Source organism: Indicator indicator, chromosome 2, assembly GCF_027791375.1.
Source record: "Indicator indicator isolate 239-I01 chromosome 2, UM_Iind_1.1, whole genome shotgun sequence".
Classification (NCBI taxonomy): Eukaryota; Metazoa; Chordata; class Aves; order Piciformes; family Indicatoridae; genus Indicator; species Indicator indicator.
The window spans coordinates 31970667-31992030 of NC_072011.1; the positions used below are offsets into that span (position 1 = coordinate 31970667).

The following is a 21364-nucleotide window of genomic DNA, read 5'->3' on the forward strand; positions in this document are numbered from 1 at the left end:
CACGATTGCCACCAGGGGGCGAGCGGCACAGGCCATTGGAGGAGGCGGGGTGGTCGGGCTCCCCCTGCTGGTGACTGGCGGCAACGCGCGGGGTGGGGGGCGCCGAGAGCGCCCTGCCCTGCCCGGCCCCCCTCGGCCGCGCTTCGAAAGCGGCAGCGTCTCGCAGGCAGCGACTGCGGCGGTCTCTATGCCTGCCGTTCTCGCCGAGGGCTAGTGCCAGCCCGGTGATCCTCTGCAACGGGGGGCCGCCGCATTCCCGCGCCCTCCCCTCCTTCCTTCCCGCCTCTTACCCAGCCGGTGAGTGCCGCCGGCTCGCCCCACTGTGAAGTCTGGGCGCCCCCCAGCCATCGCTGCTGCTCCCTATGGGGATCCGGGAGTTCCCCAACGGCTCCGCGCGGGGCAAAGCCGCCACCCTGTGAGTACCACTGCGGGGCTGGGCCAGCCGGGCGGGAGGGTTGGGAGGGACGGGAGCACCCCACCTCATCTCGCCTCAGCCACCCCCCACCTCCTCGGGGAGGGCGGTGAGGAAAGTTTGCGGTGCCGCTGCTGCGGGCGCCGGGCCGGCGCACCTGCCGGTGGAGGTCCCGCCACCCGCCGCCAACTTCGGCGGAGGGCGGCGGCCCCCGCCGTGGCGGCGTTAGCAGCCTTGGACCACCCTACACCTCCTCCCCTGCTGACGCCCCTCTCCCGGCCCCCAGCGGCATGCGGCGCTCCCCCGATGTCAGCCCCCGGCGGCTGTCCGACATCAGCCCGCAGCTGCGGCAGCTGAAGTACCTGGTGGTGGATGAGGCTATCAAAGAGGACTTGAAGTGGTCCCGCTCCGTGGAGGACCTCACCAGCGCTTCCGTGGGTCTCACCTCTATCGAGGAGCGGATCCTCCGCATCACCGGCTACTACGGCTACCAACCCTGGGCCGCCAGCTACAAGCGTGAGTCCCCGGCACGGCCGGGCATGGGGGCTGCGAGGAGGGGGACAAGCACGAGGGCTTTTGGGGGGCCCCCACCGCCCGCAGCGGCTGGTAAATGTGGGCGCGGGGGACTGATCGCTTTACCCGTGGGAAATACTCGCTCCGTGGAAGTGCTCCCACTCTCTGCAAAGAATTCTGTGCCTGTGTTGCATTAGTCCTTAGGCAGTTGCAAGATCACAAGAGTGTAGTGCAATAATCACGGCAGTTACATTCGTTTAGAAAAATAGGTCAATTATTTGTCTTAATGTTGCAGACACACTTAGTGACGCTGACTATGGTATTCGTGACGGCAGTGTAGAAGCCTTGTTGCGTTCATGCGCACACTCTTCACAAGTAGTATGTTATCGGTGTGTCTTTGTGTTGGTTTAGGGGTCAGATTTGCACAGCACATGATCTGAACCTTACACGCTTTCCTATGTTAAGTGAAAGTGTTTCTTCCATATACCTGCAGTTGAGAAAGAAACTTCTCGTGAAATCAATATGCAGACACAGCTGTGTTTCTCCAGATATGTGATTTACAAAAGAAGGGATACCATGTGTGGTTGCAAAGTATCAACCAGTCTTTTCGCATGTAATGCCTCATTTCTTATCCATCTTTCATCACCACAATGGCAATTGAGTGACTCAACAAGTTCTAAGAATACTTAACCAATTAGCTGAAGTCATACAAATATTTGGGTTGGGTTGTTTTGTCATTTGTAGCATCACAGGGTTTTTGTTGTAAAAAGGATTCTGCTGTAACAGAAATCATTGTTTTGCTAGGAAAACTGGCTCCAATGTAGCGATTGTTTTCATGCTGTACTTTCCTAAGTATTAAGTGTAAATGTTTTGAAATGTTTACTTGTGGATTATCTGCTTGGCAGTGTGCTTAATAACGGAAGAGAATGATATAAGAAAGCGTGGTAAACAGTGCTAAAGTTTTTCTGTAAGAGCCGCTCCTGATTGCCTGATAATACTATTTCAGTAATAAATAGTCTAAAACTTCTTTGGGTAGAGCTTTTATTTTTCTTGATTGAGATTATGACAGAAATATCTGATATTTGCTACTTTATTCACAGGAAGTATAGCATTTCTTTTAAGAGCAATGCCATTGCCTGGATTGAGACCATTCTTGAGAGTTAAGCTTTCACAGGTCAGTTTTCAGGATCAAATCATATGCTGATGCCAGACTGAGTTGGATGTTAGTACTTCTCTCCTACAGTGACTAATAGTCCAGCTGAACTCATACTGAACTGCTACAGCTGAACCTCCAGAAATAACAAAAGCCATGCTTGCTCCACAATTAGAATGTATTGGTTGAAATTTATAACCGTCTGGAAAAGTTAATTGCAAGCTAATGCCTGCTATTGTAGTTATATTTTGGTTTTGTAACTTGTTTTGAATAATAAAATTACATACTTGAGTTGTAATGATGGGGGATAAATATACGAAATGCCTGGATTTCGTGAATGTATGCATGCAAAATAATAGGTTATGTGATGGAAAATAATAGGTTATGTGAAGTTGTTGCTAATTTAAAATCTGAATTGTTAGGAATGTAGAAGAACATGCAGAAGACCTATCTAACTGATATAACAGGGGATGGCTGAAGCAGAGCTGTGTTGGTTTGTATCATCTGAATAGATGACTGAATGCTGGTAAATGGGGTAGATCATCAAAAGCGGAAAGTCAACTTTGTAACAGTTACTTTGAAACCTCTTTGAATAGTCCTTCAAGCTGTGCTTATGCCCAGTTTTGGGATGTAGACTTTCCATGTGACTTTACAGTTAGGTTTAATTGGCCCAAGAATTGTGGACAAACTGTTTTTATTAAGTATAAATTGCACCCTATGTACTTTTTGTGATCTTACTGTTCATGTGTTACAATTATGGTAATGAATATTTAATAGGTGTAATGATTAATAAAATATTAATAACTTTATTAATTTAAAAAGTCCCATGGAAAATATTAATAAAACCTATTTACTGGTTTGAAATATTCAGTTATGGAACAGATATCTCACCAGCAGAACATGTAACAATTTAAACAATAATAGAAAAAAAATCCCCAGAAACAACAAACAGTAATTTAAACTGTAAAGAAAAAGAAACATTGGCAACATGTCAGCTTTGCCCACAAGGTGTGTGTGTGGCGGAACTCTAGAATTCTCTAGGGCAAAAGACCTTTTAAAGATGCATATAAAAATCAGATTTGCTAGGTTACTCACTGCTAACTGCTTTAGTCCAGTACATTTAGTTGCTGCGTTTATAATCCACAGATTACGGTACCACGCGGCAAGCGCGGGGATTTAAACAAACCCAAAATGGTGTCAGACACCTGAGAGTGAAAGAGTTCACTTTCACTTTCTGTTGGCTTCTGCAGCTTGTTGCTGTAGCACAGATGTGGGGAAAGCTTTCATCTCGGAGGGCTTTGTAGCTGAAAGCTTTGTAGAAAAGTGGTTGCTGGTGAGGCTTGTGGGGCTCAGCAGTGCTGCTGCGAGTCTCCAGGGCAGTGGCTCCTCAGGGCGTGTGGAGGCAGCTCTCTTCCGCGGTTCGCGGGATGCAGCAGGTTCCGGGGTGCGCTGAATGCTGCTGAAGGCAGGATGTGGGGTTCTGACTATGGACATGCGGGTTCCCTGGTGCTGGTGGTGGTTTGCAGAGCACTGTGGGAGAGCAGTCCTTGCAGCTCTGGGCTCGTCAGCTTTGTAGCTTTGCTCTTCTGGAGAAGTTCTTCAGCTGCAATCTTCTCAGCGGTTCTTGTTTCTTCTTCCAATAAAACCAAACTGTCCTGGGGCCTTGGCTCCCACAGGGTTTGTTTCTCAGCCCAGTAAGACATGTCTGTCTGCTCCTGGATTTTCTGATGTGTTACTGCGAAGGGCACTTGTGTCTTTCTGGGTAAACTGAGGCAAAGCATGGATTCCAAATTGCAAGGCAAGAAAGACTTGGCATTTCGGGCTTGCAGGGTATGGCTTGTGGTTTCTCTCCCAGATCTTGGGCAAGGCAAGGAAGTCACTCTTTAAGTTAGTATTTATAGATTTTTCAAAGACAAACAAAGATTTAGAGATAGAAACCTGATACTTTAACCTTTAGAATCAAGTTTTCTCCAAACATGGCCAAAGGCGCACACACCTGGGCCACTTAGACCCTAGGGCATGTTCAGACAAGCCTGGGAAATGTGGGCAACCTCCTGAAAAACCAGACCTCCTGACTCCCGCTCCTCCTGCTCCATTGTCTGGTTCAGGGCATATCTGAGGCTTTGTCCCTTCAGGACATCATGTTTGCAGACATTTAGGTGCTGTTGGCACCTAATTATGGAGTGCATTAATAATGGACCTGCTTTCTAGAAATAAGTCTGCAGTCAAGTCTGATCTAAATTTGATTTCCCTCTCTCAATGATGTTCTTTCTATTGTATTTAAATTACCTATACGGTAAAATCTGTTGGTTTTTTTTTTTTTTTCATACTAGTATGTATTCCACTCATACTTCATTTAGACTGTTTATATAGATGTATGTGTCATGGGTTGAATCTGGTGCCAATTATTCATTATCATGCTGCCATCATGACAGCTTTAAAGTAAAAGTGCTGGCAGGAGCAAAGTACCATTGAGCTTGAAGTTCAGACTGTAACATGAGATGCTCCCTGTTTCTGTTCCCAGTTTTTTGGTTGGTTTTTTTTTTTTTTGTTTGTTTTTTTTTTTTGTGGGTGGGTTTTTTGTTTTTTTTTGGGGGGGTTGTTGCCTTTTCTGCTGAGCTGGCTATGGGCTTGCGGGGGTGGGTGTCTCTTGTGTTTGTTTTGGGTTTCTTTGGCTTCTGTTGCTGCTTCTGCCTTTTCTGTGATTTTTTTGTTAAATAGACTAAGGTAATTGTACATTTTGTTATTTCCATTAAACTCTATCTCAACCCATAGCCTTTTGTGTTATTTTTCTCTCTGGTCTGTGTGTGAGGGTGTTGCTTGTGAAAGTGGGCTGTCTTACACAAGGACAGTCTATTTCGGTACACAAAGTTCTTGGAAGGGTTGAGATAACAAGAAGCAAGATAATGAGAAGATTCAATTTAAGAATTGTTAAAATAATTGTGTATACGTTTGTTTTTATGTAGTATGTTTGCCATGTTGATTCATTGATGTTGGGGACTGGCCCTGTATGTGTTACATAAACCTTATACACTTGTACTCGATGTGCTCTTTCTGATGGTGCTTTTCACCTCAAGGTGAATAGCAAAATCCTGACAAACTGGTAAAATACTTGGAAAAATTATCTTGTCAGCCTGGAAGTTCCTGAGAGACCAAAGTCACTAGGATGTGTTTGGGCCTGACCCATGCCTGTTGAACCCTTCTAATCACTGTTCAGAGTGCTCAGGGGCAAGAGAAGGTCTCTGGACCTACAGGCACACCACCAGGCACTTTGGCTACTCAGACCCCAACAGCAGGCATGGTAGCTGTACCAGAGAACCAGCCTGTGCCAGTATCAGTCACCCCTGTATGGAAAAAGAAACACAACAGTAAAGCAGTTTGTCTTTCGAAGGATGAGGATGAATCAGGATCATCATGGGAACAAGAGGAAGAGCCAGAGATGGCCACTCAGTCTTTACCCCTGGCGTTGAATGATGGCCAAGGGCAAATGGTGGATGAGTAGCAAGCTCTGGCAATGGGGAGGTTTCTCTTCCTCTGTCCAGGCCTGTTTCATCTGTGAAGGAACCGTCCCATGAGGTCCACAAACTCAAAGAGAACACGTTCTGTTCCCCACCTGTATGGTCCCATGTTTCAGCTATTAGGAGCAGGCACTTCCCTGTCCAAGGGAGAGAATATGGGAGGTACACACCATGGCATACCCTGTGGTTTTACGTAGGTGACCACGGGGAGGACGTGAAGAAGTGAGATGAAAAACCCACTTCAGTCCCAGCCGCACAAGTCTGAATTACGAAGAAATTCTCCCTGGAAGAACACTGTCCCAGCTTCCGGTGGAAAATCATCCCAAAAGAGCAAGCAAACAGCTACATCTTCTGATCCTACTGAAGTGGACTTTAAAAGCATCTTCACAGGATGCAGGTGATTCCAGTCAGAATTAGAGGGGACCTGCCTCCAACCAGGCAGAGGAAAGGGACAGCTGGATTTATTGGACTGTATAGATCTGATGACATGGCAAGTTGAACCCATGAGGGTGGCACTCAGAGTATCTGCAGTAAGAAGTTTCTTGTGTAATGCAAGGTGATCTCATTTGAGTGAGAATGGACAGTGATGTACGATGTATATCGTTTGATGTTAATTTGCTGCTCGGAATGATGCAGATGGTATAGAATAAGGGGTGGAGAATGTCCTGGGTTTAGCTAGTTGATTGTAACATAAGAGGCTCCTTGTTTCCTGTTGCCTTTTATGTTTTTTTGGGTGTTAGTTTTTTCTGTTAAGCTGGTTGTGAATTTAGGGGTGGAGGTTGCTTTTTTATTGTTGGCTTCTCCTTCTACTCTGCTTTTTCTGCAAAATAGACGATAGTAATTGTACATTGTGTTACTTCCACTAAGCTCTTTATTTCGGACCAGGGCTTTTTGTGTTACTTTCCCTCCTGATCTATGTGTGGGACACTTGCTTATGAGAGCCAATTGTCTTAAACCAGGACAATACGTATAAAATTGTTTGAGACAGTCAGAAAGCTTTTGCTGCCTTTTGTGTGTGTGTGTGTGGTTTTGTTTTGGTTTATTTGTGCTTCTTTTTCTAAACAAAAACTCTGTGAGGGAGTGTTGCCATGACCCCAAAACTTGCTTGGAGACTAGTTTTGTTGTGGTAAAAATCAGATTTTTTAAACCATGCTAGGATACCTGAAGGTTATGTACAAACTCTGGTATTTAATATACTTAAAAATTAAACTGAAAGAGGGAAGGAAGAAATGAAAAGTTTGCTGAAGATATAAACTGATATGAATTGGGAAGAACAAGAAAGGACTTGTTATTGCTCCAGGGAGACCTGATCCAGCCAGTTGAATAGCCTAAATGTCAACACAAGACATTCAGTTATCACAAATAGAAGCTCCATGTTTCCTGAAAGTGCTAAAATTAGCTGTGAACTTCCACATCATTACATCATCTGGTGAGAGGGAATTGTTTAGGACTGTACACAGCTCAGGGAAGACCTCTACTGTTTGACTGCACTTGCAAACCATACTTCCGTTTTATGATTCCTTCAGAGATTTTAGTGGTATAGCCTAGTGAAACACTGTAATATTTGTTGTCTCCTCTAAAAAGAAAGATTACAGCAGGCTCTGAGATGAATATGGAAAAAGAGCACGGACAATCTGTAGAGTCTTATGAGGTTTGGCTGTTTACCTTAAAGATATTGAAGCAAAAATGTGGCACATGTTGCTCAAGCAGATAGAGATTTTTTTTCCTTATTCTGTCATAAGAGAAAAACAGGTGGACATTCAATGAAGATGAAAAGCCATCAGTTAAAAAAGAAATAATTGTTATGAGAACATGCAATTTGTTTTTGAGATAAAGAATTCAAGGGCTTGTAATTGCTAGCATTGACAAGATCTAGAACTGGAATAAGTTGGGAAAAATATTGGAGATAATATTAAACTTCATTATTCAAAATTCAAAGTACCCTCACTTAGACTGGGAGGGGACTTCTTGAGGGTTTCTTTTGCTTTCCTCTGTAGCTTCTGCCTGCCTTCAGAAAGAGTGTGTCCTGATTCAATCTGACTGTTCTTATTTTTCTGACATTCTCACTATTGATTTGCAGGGTAACTAATTATGTGAATAGCTACTTTCCACTCTAAATCAAATATTCTTATTTGTCCCAGGTGGACTATTTTTGCAGCAGTTGTTTTGATTTCCAAAATGCAAAAGCAGAGGTGACGAAACTCTTGTGAGATGCAGTCAGATTGCAGAATCATAATCTGATGCAGCTATGTCAACAACAGAGCTTGATATCTGTGAAATCCTAGTTATCAACAAAAGGTATGTTAATTGACTTTTAAATTAGTTTTTAATTAATACATAGGAATAGAATAATTTAATTAAACAAAACAAAAAAAGAGAGGACACCACAAAATTTGTAGGCCTCAGTGACAGCTTTGTTGTTTTATGGAGATCAAGCCATTGTTAGAGCTGTATAAGCAGTGCTTGTGCATAACCTTCCATGAAGGTTAAGTAAATTACCATGATTTCTACCTCTAAAAGCCTGTGACTTTAGGTTAATAGCAGTGACAATTTTGGAGTTGAACAGACATATTTTAAGTTTTCTTTTCATGCCATTATCAGTAGGAATTAGGTTTCTAAATATTTTTAGAAGTATAGTTCCTAGGAGCTTTTCTGTGCTTGTCAACTACAGATGTCACTAAACTCTTGAACTATGCTGATCTGTATGGAAGACTCATCTATTTTAACTGTTGTAGCAACTGGCAGAGTGCTTATTTCCACGTGAAATGTGCACAGCTAGCACCTTTCCCAAGCATCACTTTTTCTCTACATAAACTGGATCTATTTTGTGGTGATTCAATATCACAGTTTGTCCTTATGTGATTAGTATTTTAAATGCATTTGTGTGGGCTTGAGCCAACTATCCCTGTTTCGCAATCTTTGCTCTTCCTACAGATCACCTGCTTCTAATCCTTGTTTAAGACTTGGGTCGGTCTTCTAAAGCAGGGACTTGCAGATATCCTTAGCATGTGTTCCTAAATACAGACTTGTTATGGACAAATCAGCATTATATTAATTTCTCTCTCCTTTTAGATACAAAAACCTGCTGCCTGGCCTCCCACTTTTATTCACTTACTTTCTTTGTGTGCTTACAGTTGTTACTCTACCTGTAGAAAGAATATTAAGAGAATAGTATGTACTTTTAAGTTCTTTAACTCTATTTAGTAAGAATTGACTACAGCCTATGAGACTTTGACCTTCTGAACGATTCCAGTTTCTTCCAGTGATGTCTTTTAAGTGGCTTGCTGTTGTTTAGGTGGAAATAAAGGACTGTGTCCAGTGACTGAAGTTCTCTGGCTCTGCTCCTCCCTGCTACATTAAATACTAGTTTCTTATTTTTTTTGTTTCTTCATAGCTATTTCAACAGTAACGAGATAGTCCATACAGTTTTAATGCTCAGTATTTCACACAGTACTCATCCAGCTTGTAGTATGGTAAGTATTGACCTAGACATGGAATTTAAGTGCTATCACCAATATGAGTAACACGTTGTAGTAAAATGTATATTTTAATATATTTTATATTTAATATTTCCTGGCACTGATATCTTCAAACACTTATTTACAAAGTATATTGTTTTATTATTCGGTTGTGAGTATTACATTCCACATATAAAGTTAGTTAAATGATTTAAGCACAGGTCTAAGAATTTCCGGTACGGTGATTCAAATTGGAAATAAAGGTGCTGCAATCTGTGGTTTCCCACAAATGGGGTTCTGTAGCAGATCAGCTGAGTACTCATGTCTTGCTTCTCTGTCCGTTATCTTCCCAGATGCTGTGACTATAATCCAAGTGGCTCTTGGCTCGGAGAGGAGTAAGGAGCCTCTCTCCTCTTGTGCCCAGTTCACTGTCTGGAGCTTACCCTTGGCTCAGAGAGGGCTACAGGACCTCTCTCTCGTGTGCTCCGTTGTCAGGTTGTAGCCTTTCCATGGCTCTTTTGGATTCAGTTCTCTCGGAGCTTTTCCCCTTTCTGCCTTGGTCCAGGTGTAAGGCCTGGGTGTAGTTGTTGCCTCTTAGGACAGCCTCTGCAGCTGCTACTCTGGCAGCACTTGGCTCTTGTCTCTTTCATGGTAAGAACAAGGCAAATTGCCTACCCTTCTTGTCTGGCTGAAATACTGTCCCAAGACAATTAATGCCCTTTGGTAACTAAGACACCTGATAGCTTAACCTATGGGATGGGGCATATCCAAACATGGCCAGAGGTGCACACAGTTCACAGGTGTGTTATAAAGTTAATTACACGTCCTACACATTTGCCTAGACAGTCTGGACCTCAGGAAGTGTCCAGGGTTGCACACTCATGGGTGCTTACAATGTTAATTACATGTGCTACACATTTGCCTTGACCCTCTGGATCCCAGGAAGTATCCAGGTTAGCATATTTGCTCATTGTCTGGGTTAGGACATGTTTTGTGGTCTGACCCTTCAGGACATGCATTAGAACACACTGGCTTACAAATATCCTGAACATTGCTCAGAAACCAAAATTGTCTTGGGTATGAAAATGTCGAAATTTGAGAGGTAGTAGTTTAGTGTTGGTTTTAGCTAAATAAAAGTATGAGTGTTTTACCCTTACAAGTATTGGTGTACTTGTTATACAGCTAAAGACCAGTGTTTCCAGCTGATCCGGTGTTCTTCCTTATGATGCGCTTCTTGTGTGCCATTGAATGTTGTCTCTTTTACACTTTCTAAAAGCAAATCCAGTAGGGATATCAGTCAAGATAAAAATATTAATGCTTGGAATTTGTCAAAATACCATTTTTGTGCATTTGCATCTGAGTAAGAATCTAACATGTTTTTTGAGGTGCTATACAGGAATTGCTAGCAGTTCAAAGACAGAAGTTGAAGATTATTGTTTCCTCTGTGGAAAGCCATTTTCAGGCCAGCTGTGATTAATTTGAAACTGATTACTTGCTTTTCATTTAGTATATAAATAATGAATGTAATATCTGATAACTAAAGCAAGACTTGGTGGTGTTGTTCATGTTGCTGTACCTGAGGTCAAGTGATTATGTGAGAATTTAGCTTTGATGATGAAAACATGGAGTAACCCCTAGATTACTTGCTCTGGGAGAGAAACTTGGATAGCTGTCCCAGGGTCAGTCTGCAGTCAACCTTATTTACCCCCTTGAAGCTTAGAAGACAAGTTCAAATATGTGTGTTTGGGGTTTGGTTTGGTTTGTTTTTTTCAGCCAACCTGATGGTGTCTGAGGCCTAATTAATTTAATTATTTTTAATGCTCCTCATTGACAGTACTAACATAACTAATTGTTATGCTAGCAAGAAAAGTGAAGTAAATATGGTAGCTCCTAGGTGAAATAAAGCAGTGGCAATGAATTGAATTGCAGATTTAAAAGACCTGTAGCCTTGCTGTTTCAAATGTCAGCTATAGTACTCTGCTGTGAGCTAAACCATACCACATCCTGGTCTCCAAACTGGTGAAATATGGGTTTGATGGGTGGACCACTAGATGGATAAAGAACTGGCTTGATGGTCACACCCACAGGGTGTCTGTCAATGGGTCCATGTCCCAGTGGAGGCCAGTAACAAGTGGAGTCCCTCAAGGATCAATCCTAGGACCAGTCTTGTTCAACATCTTTGTCGGTGACATGGACAGAGGCATTGAGTGCACCCTCAGCAAGTCTGCTGATGACACCAAGCTGTGTGGTGCAGCAGACAGGCTGGAGGGAAGGGATGGCATCCAGAGGGACCTGGACAGGCTGGAGAGGTGGGCACAAGCCAACCTCATGAGGTTCAACAAGACCAAGTGCAAGGTCCTGCATCGGGGTCGAGGCAATCCCAAGCACAAATACAGGCTGGGCAGTGACTGGCTTGAGAGCAGCCCTGAGGAGAGGGACTTGGGGGTGCTGGTGGATGAGAAGCTCAACATGAGCTGTCAATGTGCACTTGCAGCCCAGAAAGCCAACCAGATCCTGGGCTGCATCAAGAGAAGTGTGGCCAGCAGGTTGAGGGAGGTGATTCTCCCCCTCTACTCAGCTCTGGTGAGACCCCACCTGGAGTACTGCATCCAGTTCTGGAGCCCCTATTACAAGAGGGATGTGGACATGCTGGAATGTGTCCAGAGAAGGGCCACGAGGATGATCAGAGATCAATCAAATTAATTGATTGCTTTAGACTTTCTTTTGTTGTGCAGCTTCCATTACATGTCATCTACAATATGCCACTTACACAGGAGTTTGGGGACAGCAGTTAAGCATCTGTTAGCTTCTAGCATTCATTTTATACCCTTAACAAATGTTACCACTGAATGTTGTTCTTTCAGTAGAATATACCACTGAAGGCTCCATCATGAAAACCTGCTAAAACTAGTTGTATGTCTTCATGAAGTTAGCAGTTTTAAAGAAGAGCATAGTATTTGGGAATCCTTTCACTGGTGAACTGTATTTTTTTAGTTGAGAAATGTGAACATGTTGACTAATCAAGATGTTGAATCCATAATAATAGATTGTTGCTAAAAACACAAACTACTCTGTATTGATAGGGAATAACGAGGGCGCATTTGTTGGAAAGGAGTTTGAGGGGTATCAAGAATTATGAGCAAATGCTTATTTGTGACAAACGCTTATTTTTGGAACTATCTTTACTGGAGGCCCTTCCATCATCAGGGTAAGTTTCTGTAATAGTTCTGGACTTGCTGTGGTGTGTCTTTCCAGCTCAAATCAATTATTTGTTTAATAAAAGCAATTAATTGCATAAGATAATGGTATAGGAGGCTGGCTGCTAAATCTGTGCTGATCTACCATATCAGATACTGGAGCGTTACTGAAACACAAAAGCAGAAAAGGACAAAGACTTTTGGTTCCAGTTGTTGGTCCTTCTTGCAATTGCTTAATGCATTACCAGTGATGCTCATTAGCCTAATAGCTAATTTTGCCAGATTTTGACTCATGTCAGGGCTGTATTCAAGGTGAGTTTTTGTACCCTAATCTCTCTTCCATCTAATGAGATGCTTGTATTTCATACTCCTAGTGTAAATTAGAAGCTGCTGATAATTGCTGCTGTTTACTTGAGATCAAATAAGCCTCAGGATAAAGAGAGGGATGAAGAAGAAGTTACATAAAGGCAACTTTAACCCTTTGGCAAAGTGCCCTTCCCTGGAGCATCAGAAAGTGTAGTTCTGTCCCTCTCTTCATTTTGGAAGCTGAAGCCTTGTTCGTTCAACTGTTGGTAGTGAATTATGACTACTCTGAGAACGGTAGTACAATGAGCATTTATGTTTGGAGAAAGAAATTTATGTGCAGATCATGATTGCTGCCTAGGGTGTAAGCTAGCCTTCATGCAATATGTTTTTTTAGAACCTGCTTCTCTAAGTATTTTTTATTCTCTGGTTATCTTCATTTGGCACATATCATTCGATTCCTCAGCACATCCACTGAAGAAAGAAGATGCTGTGATTGCATGGAAGAGAAGTATTTGATTTATGAACCACTCCATGAAACATACTATAGGTAGGAGGGTTGTAGGGGTGATAGTCCCTGATTTCATTTTCTTTAAACTTTGGGAACCTTGTCCTGCACTTAGCCAGTTCCCCTTATAATAAAGTGCATCTAAGTGGTTTCAGACACCTCTGTTTTGAACTTGAAGGCCTCATGAGGTTGATTTTTGTACCAAATATTAGTTATTCTGCTTCTTGTCATTTTGTCTTCATGAGTATATCTGGTCAATGTTAAGAACTGAGCTCTTTTCTCAGGAAGGCTATACTAGCAGTGCAGGAATTTAGGTGACCTAAAGTTTAGAAATAATAAGGATGATACCACATATCCAACAGGATATGTGTTAGATATACTCAGCAAGCCAGTCACATCAGGCAGGAATATCTGAATCTTTGAGCTTCTCCAGGACAAGGAAATGTAACTGGCATCTAAAGTAACAATAAGGCCTTTGATCTTGCAATTAAATATTCTTTTTGTGTTGTGGTAACTGGCCCCTGTGCAATAATTTGTGAAATGATGTCTGTTATATGTCTGCATTACATGTCTAAAGGGAGGAACCATATTTTCAGCCTTGAACAGCAATGCAAAGTCTCACCAATCCCACTGCAATACAGGTAGCAGAACTGATAAGATAGTTTCAACACAAATGAGTATATCTTTACTTCCTTGACTTTTACATTGAAACACAGATTTGATGCTTGTTCTCACTGTCTCTTCTTCACCAGCTGAAGTACCAAAGTAGCATGAAAATTGAGCTTGCTCACTGTCCATATATGCTAGAACAGGGCAGATCATTTGCCTCTTAAACTTGTCAGTTGTGTTGTTTGTGAGCCCTGTGGCAGTCTGGGGGGGGCTCTACCTCATTCAAGTATATCTTATTTTGTTTTTTTGCAGTTCCTTTCAGAAACAAAGAAATATATTTAAGTCTGATTTTCAGAGTCTAGTTAAAAAGAATAAATTACAAAATAATGTAAAAGTAGAAAAAGGCAGACAAGAAACAAAATCTTGAAAGTCAGAGCCACAGAAAATGTCTGTAATCAAAGTTAGGAATTTGGATCACTTTCCAGGTGAGACAGACGAAAGAGTAGAAAAGGCTTTTTTCCCCTTTTATTTCCCCCTACAGATTCAGCAACCTGACACTTCTATGCTTTGTTGTGACTAAAGGCCTCTGTTGTTCAGGATTTATATTTTAGCTGTTGCTTACATACCATTATATGTATATTCAGTGGGGCTGAATTTGGGAGCTCAGGGTTCATTCAAGACAGAGATTATGCCCAGACAAGGCAAGTTATGGTGCATTCAGGAGTTCAAAAAAATTTTGTCTGTCTCTATATAGTCATGGGAATGACAGATGGTTTTTGACTTGAAAATTAATGTAAGCCCACATTTGATTATTATTGTAGGCATATTGTGGGACTCTTGCATCTGGCCACATGAACTTATTGCCAGTATATGGAGACTAAAGCCTCTCTTTTTTGATCTGGCTTGTAAGACTTATGGTGAACCTCTCAGAGGGTGCAGCATAGAATTTTACCTTTGGTTCCTCCTCATAAAATTACTTCCCAGACGTCAGGAAGTATCATTTAATAAACAACTTATTTAATGACCAACTTATTTTATTTTTTTTCTTCTTTCAAAGACAGAAAGAGAATATTATACCCTTTACTATTTCAAACTTTACACCGTAGTAAAGTGTAGTTCAGTGTCTGTAGGAAATACTCTTTTGCAAATATTGATGTCAAGAGGCAGAGGACTGACGTATATGGGTTTTGACTTCATGCAAACTGAGAAGTAGTTTTGTGTTGTATAATATTTCTACAAAGGGAAACAAAAATGGGCAGTAGATCATAGAAGCATGAACAAGTATTCTTTTTATAGAGAAATGTATGGACAAGAAACAACATCTTGAATCTTGTACTAGGAGCAATTCTTGGGACCTTTTTCTGGAATGTACATAATAGAAGCTGGATCTCACTGGAAATCAGTAAGGCAGACAGGATTGGACATTCTATATCTATTTCTAGAAAACTCAAAAAGAATTTTGCATGGTATCTTTATAGGCATCTTTGATTTTGATATTACTTTACAATGACAGCTGTATACCAGGCAGTGTATTCTTTCTGAAGTTAAATTATTTTACACCCCACAATAACACCTTTCTAAAAGCACAATATCTCTCATCTACATAATAAAAATACATTGGAAGTGGGGATGATATTAGAATCTCTAGACTGTAAACCTAGATTCTCTTATTACTCCCTAAGCACCTTCTACTTTTTGAGGACCTTGTTGCACAAACTAGGAAATGCACCTCCAGTCAAGCACTTCTGGCTCAAAGTAACATATTATTCTGTTCTGCACTTGTAATAATACTGCAAATATTAGAGAATTAGAAAAGCTTTTGGGATGAATCCCTCAACAAAGCCCATGGCACTTTTGGCAGTAGCTTCAGTCAAACCAGTTTTCACTCACCAGGCTTAAGTCTTTGAGTTTGCCTGCTTGCTTTATATGCTGAACATCTGTTCCTAAGGCAACTGCATCCAATTACACCTACCCATACATGGTCTTTATTGTATGTTCCCAAGCACTGCCGAGGAGCTCTGTTTAAATTATAGAATAATTGTTTCTTTTAATAGCTATGCAGTTTTAATTTTCTTTCATCTTGAATTTGGTATTTAATTAGTACTTTATAGCTTGTCCCAACATGGGTAGAAAGCATCTACAACATTTGAGAAGAGACCACTCTTTGTTCCCATTGCCTAGAAAGCTGAGTACGCAGAGCTTGAGTGCTGAATGGAGAAAGAACATACATACAAGTCATATGCAGTTTTAGGTTGGGAGTTAAAGATTGAAAGCTCTAATAAGGCATGCTGTAGAAACACTGGGATAGCAGGAGAAGGTCCTCAAACAGGTCTGTTACCAATAGAAAAGTCATATTTCCCCAAGCTGAAACTCGTTTTAGCCAAATACTGAATCCTTGATCATGTCTTTTCTACTTCAGATGATGACAAAGAATCTGCATATACTAGCATGGGAGAACACTGAATGGGGCTGAGGCAGGAACCTTTTAAAACAATAACAGAGAGGCATTCTAGTTCATCATTTCTCAAACTATAGCTTGTAAACCAGTTAGGCTTTGATAGCCCTGACTTAGCTATGAGACCGTAGATAACCAGACTTCTTTCCAATTGCAAGCAAAGGATGGTGTGCAGTGGGATGAAATGATGGTGTTTCTGTAGAAATTTAAATTGCTAAAGATAATAAAATCTTGTACATGAAGCTTAGGACTTTTTATTATTATTTATTATATAAACCATCCTACCATAAACTTATATGAGTGGCATACAGGATGCAGCTTGGAGAAACTCCTAGGTAAAGATTAAAGTCCATCTAATGAAGCTGCTAGTGCATTAACCTCATATCTCTTTATTTTCAAAGACCAACATTGTTCAGTTTTCAGTAAAACCCCAGCAGAAGCTAAGTGGAATTTTGTGACTAAAACTATCAACCAATGGTGTGAAGGAGAACTGTGGTCCTGAAGAAAAGTGAGGGTTCTGATCAGACTGTAGTTGTAACAGGTCTGTGAAAGCTGTGCAGTTTGGCAGGCTTTGGACACTCAGAAATATCTGGGGAGTTCCAGCCATAAACTAGCCAAAGTATTTTCACAAACACATGCTATCACAAGGCCAGTCACTCTTCCTACTCTAATGCCTTCTGCAGTGGCTGGATCTGGTTTAACTCTCTGTTGATAAACACATACAGTAAACTGACTTTCAGCTAAGAACATATTGAGCGAATTCCTTTGTTTTCTTCATTTGGTTTCCATGCAGAAAGCAACTAGACAGTAGGTGTTTGTGATCCTCTCATTATTGATAGGAAAATGATCCTTCTTATTTATGCTACATGAGGACAGCATGAGAGAGCAATGGAACTGCCATTCTGTCTGTGGCAGTTAAAAACAGGAAGAGATAAAGCAATCCCAAATGTTGATATAATTTGGACCGTAAAATGCTTTTTTTTTTCAGTGGGGAGAACTGTAGAACTCTAGCCTAAGTTATATGCCCAGCTGCAGGAACTGTGCTGAAGGTATAACAGAGATCTAGATCAGGAGAGTTGATATGTTTATACCTGCTCTAGCTGAATGAATGTGTATGGAAGAATAATTGGAAGTTTAAAAAAAAACATAAATACATTGCAGAAAGGCTTCTTCCACTGTACTCTGATTGGTGCAACAGCAGCTAAATTTGCTAAAAGGAAATTGATTGTATACCTTTGAGCTCAGTGTTGAAGCTAAAGAATTTCTCTGGCAATAATCAACCTTGCAGATGCTAACCTTTCTTGCTTTTTTTGTTGATGTCGATTTGTTTCTAATAGTCTGAATTATTCTGTCATCTCATAAGAATGGTTTCATTAAATTATTTTTTTTCAGAGTTAAAATTAGAGCAGTTTTCAACTGTTACCTATTTTAGACAGTATTTCTAAAATAATTGTTCATTTTTAAATTTTGGGATTAGGTAATGAACGAAGCTTGAACCATATAGTAAGCAAGCCTGTCAGTGTTGAAGAGGCCTTTGGACAATGCCCTTAATTGTATGGTTTAACTTTTGATCAGCCCTGAAGTGGTCAGGCAGTTGGACTAGATGATCATTGTAGGTACTTTCCAGCTATTTTATTTTATTATAATTTTCATCTCTCTCATAATTTTAATAATATTTTCTTGGAGCCACTGTGTTCCAAGGAAGTGTCTTTAACTATTTGATACACAATTTTCAATCCTGTAAAATTATAGATGAGTAATTTAAACTGTGCAACAACTGTGGGACTAAAATTACTTGCTTGCAAATACTAACCTTTAGGATGTTAATTATTTGTATTGCCACAAATACCTGGTTTCTACTGACAATGTAAAATTTTCCTGAAGATACCAATTTTATATGCTTCACAAAATACTATTTTTTGTTTGTCTGTGCTGACTATAATGATCTAGAAGATTTTGTCAATGCTATTCCATATACATTATAAGTCAGTTTGTGTGTGAATAAAGCAAGTAATTTTTCTGTGCAAGGAGAAATAATTCCACTCAGAGTCAAAATATTTCAAGTCTCTCAGTAATGTTGTCCTTTCTAACAGTGTGTGTTGAGCAATTAATTTTGACACAATGACCTGTCTATAAGGAAAAAAATCCTCCTGACAGGGTTTGCTTCCATTTTAGTTAATGGAAATTTAAAACTGTATTGATGGTTGTTTATTTTAGAAAAATATATTTCTCCTGGTAGTATTTCTGAGTGGGCAATTAAACTTTATAGCACAATGTTGTGAAATTAAGCTTATGGTATCTTTGAAGCACAGTTTTTTTTGAGCATAAACCACTCTTCAAGCAGAGTACATCATTCATTTTATTTAAATTGCTTCTCTGTAAATTTCAGAGGAGTACAGTACTACTTAAGCAGTGCAAGCTTGTAGAATCCAGCTTGAAATAAGTAGCCTGAAAAAGGCAAATAAAGACAATTATCAATTCAAGAGTTTTGGCAAAATAGCATTAAAATAAAGACAATTATCAATTCAAGAGTTTTGGCAAAATAGCATTAAGTTTTCAAATCTAATTAAAAAAAAGAAAAAAATTAAAAATCAGATGTCTTGGATCCCAAACATGGCATGTGAAAGAAACTGAAGTTATCAAATGTTTGGTGATCAGATTTAACTCTGGATCAGGTCTTTGGAAAAAGGTAAAAATTCTTGTAGATGAGGACAGCATGAGAGAGCAATGAAACTGCCTTTCTGTCTGTGGCAGTTAAAACCAGGAAGAGATAAAGCAATCTCAAATGTTGATAAAATTTGGATCTTAAAACGCTATTTTTGGTGGGGAGAACTGTAGAACTCTAGCCTAAGTTACATGCCCTACAGCCCCTAAGTTACAGGCTCCTACAGCAGTCTCTTATATAAAACATAAGTCTTCATGTTCTATCTAACCTTCACCCAAGGGACTGTCACCTTTAACCGCACTTTATTTGCAAGTGATTATCTGTGATTTGAACAACTGGAATGGGGGAGAGAAATTCATCTTTGCTACAAGAATGTGAGTCATATGGGAAGCTGTACTGTCGCTTTCTGTTTTCCAGTCACTGCCCTTTTTGCTGGGTTGTTGGATTTATACACTTTGCATGGAAAGTGATGAGGAAGGGAGGGTTCTGTGATGAAAATGATGCAAAAGTTTGGGTAGCCATCTAATGGGCTTCTTGGTGTAACTTTGGCAAGAAGAGCAAACTGGCAAAGGCAAGAAAAGGAAGGATACTAGTTCTTATTCTTAGATCAAATACACCAGTTTATCAGTGTTTCATATAAGTACCAGCCTGCAGCATGAGTTATGTAGGCTAATTTTCAAGTTCTGCGTGGTTGGGCAAAAGACTGAAATCTCCAAAAGTTTTGGTAAATCTAAGTTCAATTAATTTGAGATATGTACTGAAATACAAAGGTCTACACCTTAGGTTCCACTGTGGTCTTCATTTTCTTGGTAGTGGAGTTTCTCTAAGGTATAGCTTGGGATCTGTCTGTACTACTGTACGTCTGTAACTACCTGTATGTTGTTATTCTCTGAGAGGGACTTTGTTGCCTGATTTGTCACCATGCTTGATCCCTGCTTTTTTAGGTCATTCTTTGACCCCCAGGCCCTCAACTTCTCCTTCATTTCTCTTGTCTCTACCCCATTAACCACTTAATCTGTCTTCTATCTCAACTACTGATACTTTTTTTTCCTCATCTGTTTAGGTTTCTCATGTCACCAATATGTCTTTTCCTTTCTTTGGACAGCCAGCTGTAGTACTAGCTGTAGTACTAGCCATAGGTAGGTAAAGATCAGACCTAAAAGATAAAGAGACTCAGAAAGATTAACAACACCCTGGGCACTGATAGGCTGAAAAGAAAAAATGCAAATGTTCTAAATTTCCTATAGGAAAACCAGCAAGGCAAGGTGGTTAGTGCCAGAAAAGGAGATCTCAAAGCAGTTTGGGGAAAATGGCAAAGGAGGAGCCTGGGAAATCAGAGTTATACCAGTTAATGTTAACACTTAAAATGAGGTTTGTAAATGACAAAAGAGGGTTTCAAGTTGGTATCAAGATGGAAGTTGGATTTGTTTTTATGCTTTATGACAGGATCTGTGCAACTCTTGGGCACTAGTATAAATTATGAGTATCTGTCTTGTGGAGAAATATATTTCCCAATCTGATTGTGTGCAGTCAGTCATCTCTAAAAGTGAAATGTTAGTAAACTATATTGAAACCTTTTGCCTCCTTTAAACCAGCCTTTTCTGAAGAGCCCAGGCATGCTGTTTGACCTTCCCTCAGAGCTCCTGCAGGTGAAATGAGAAATGTTAGTTCACAAAGCAAATGTCTGGTTCTGGTTTTGAGAGTTATGATGTGCTGGAGTATCCAAATGCATATAGAGCAATTAATGGAAAAGATTTTGGCAGTGACAGAAAAACAGGGATAAAATATGGAAATTCAATGAAAACATTCCGAGTCAATTTAGTAAATAAAAAGTACAAAGCAAAATAAAACACAAAGTAGAAAAGATTGTTATGGAAGTGTAAGAGTATGTGGGTGAGAATGCCATATGGAGTATTGGATTGTAGGCAGCCAAATTTACATCTCATGGAAGCTCTGTGAAAACCTGTTAAGGAAATAAATAGTGTAAGAAAGACACTGAAGAATAGCAAAGGCATGGGAGAGGTCATGAAACCTTCAAACAGGTCTGAAGAGCTGGAGCTAAAAAACTAGAATTCTGTCAAAGATCTAAGAAGTGTCAGGGTGTATGGTATCTTTATAGATTTCTCATACTCAAATAGATTTTGATTCAAATAGATTATGAGCTCAAACATTAACACATGAACTGACTGTAGCCCCAAAATGTTTTGCAAAGAGGTGAGTGCTAGCAGGGCTTACCTTGCAACTGTTGTGTTGTTCTCTTTTGCAGGTAGGTAGAGAGGAGAAAGCAACTTTATCTGAAATAACCAAACAAAAAAACCCCAGCTTAGTATCAGTCACAAATTATCTTTGCCTTTACGCCATAAAAATACAAAAAAAAGGAATCAGGATGATTCCTTCAAATTAAACATTTCCTTCTGTCTATGCCATATCCTGAGCATCTGTTATAAAGAAAAATGGCAAGATTTTGGTTGTGCATTTTGGTCACTTGATATTAATGGGCTTTGAATTGTTTTTTTGAGTATTTCCCTGACTTGTAGATTTTTTTGGCCAGCAAATTGGGCCATAAGGGACAG

At 40.4% G+C, this 21364-nt stretch overlaps 1 protein-coding gene across 1 annotated transcript in view; it reads left to right on the forward strand.

Annotated features, from left to right (window-relative positions):
- The first annotated feature begins 362 nt into the window (after positions 1-362).
- The window catches only part of SLC35F3 (solute carrier family 35 member F3), a 203606-nt gene continuing 182604 nt past the window's right edge, over positions 363-21364 (forward strand). The window contains exons 1-2 of the mRNA XM_054398679.1: positions 363-415; positions 699-928. Coding sequence (XP_054254654.1) covers positions 363-415; positions 699-928 — 283 coding nt within the window. The remainder of the gene's footprint in view (positions 416-698; positions 929-21364) is intronic.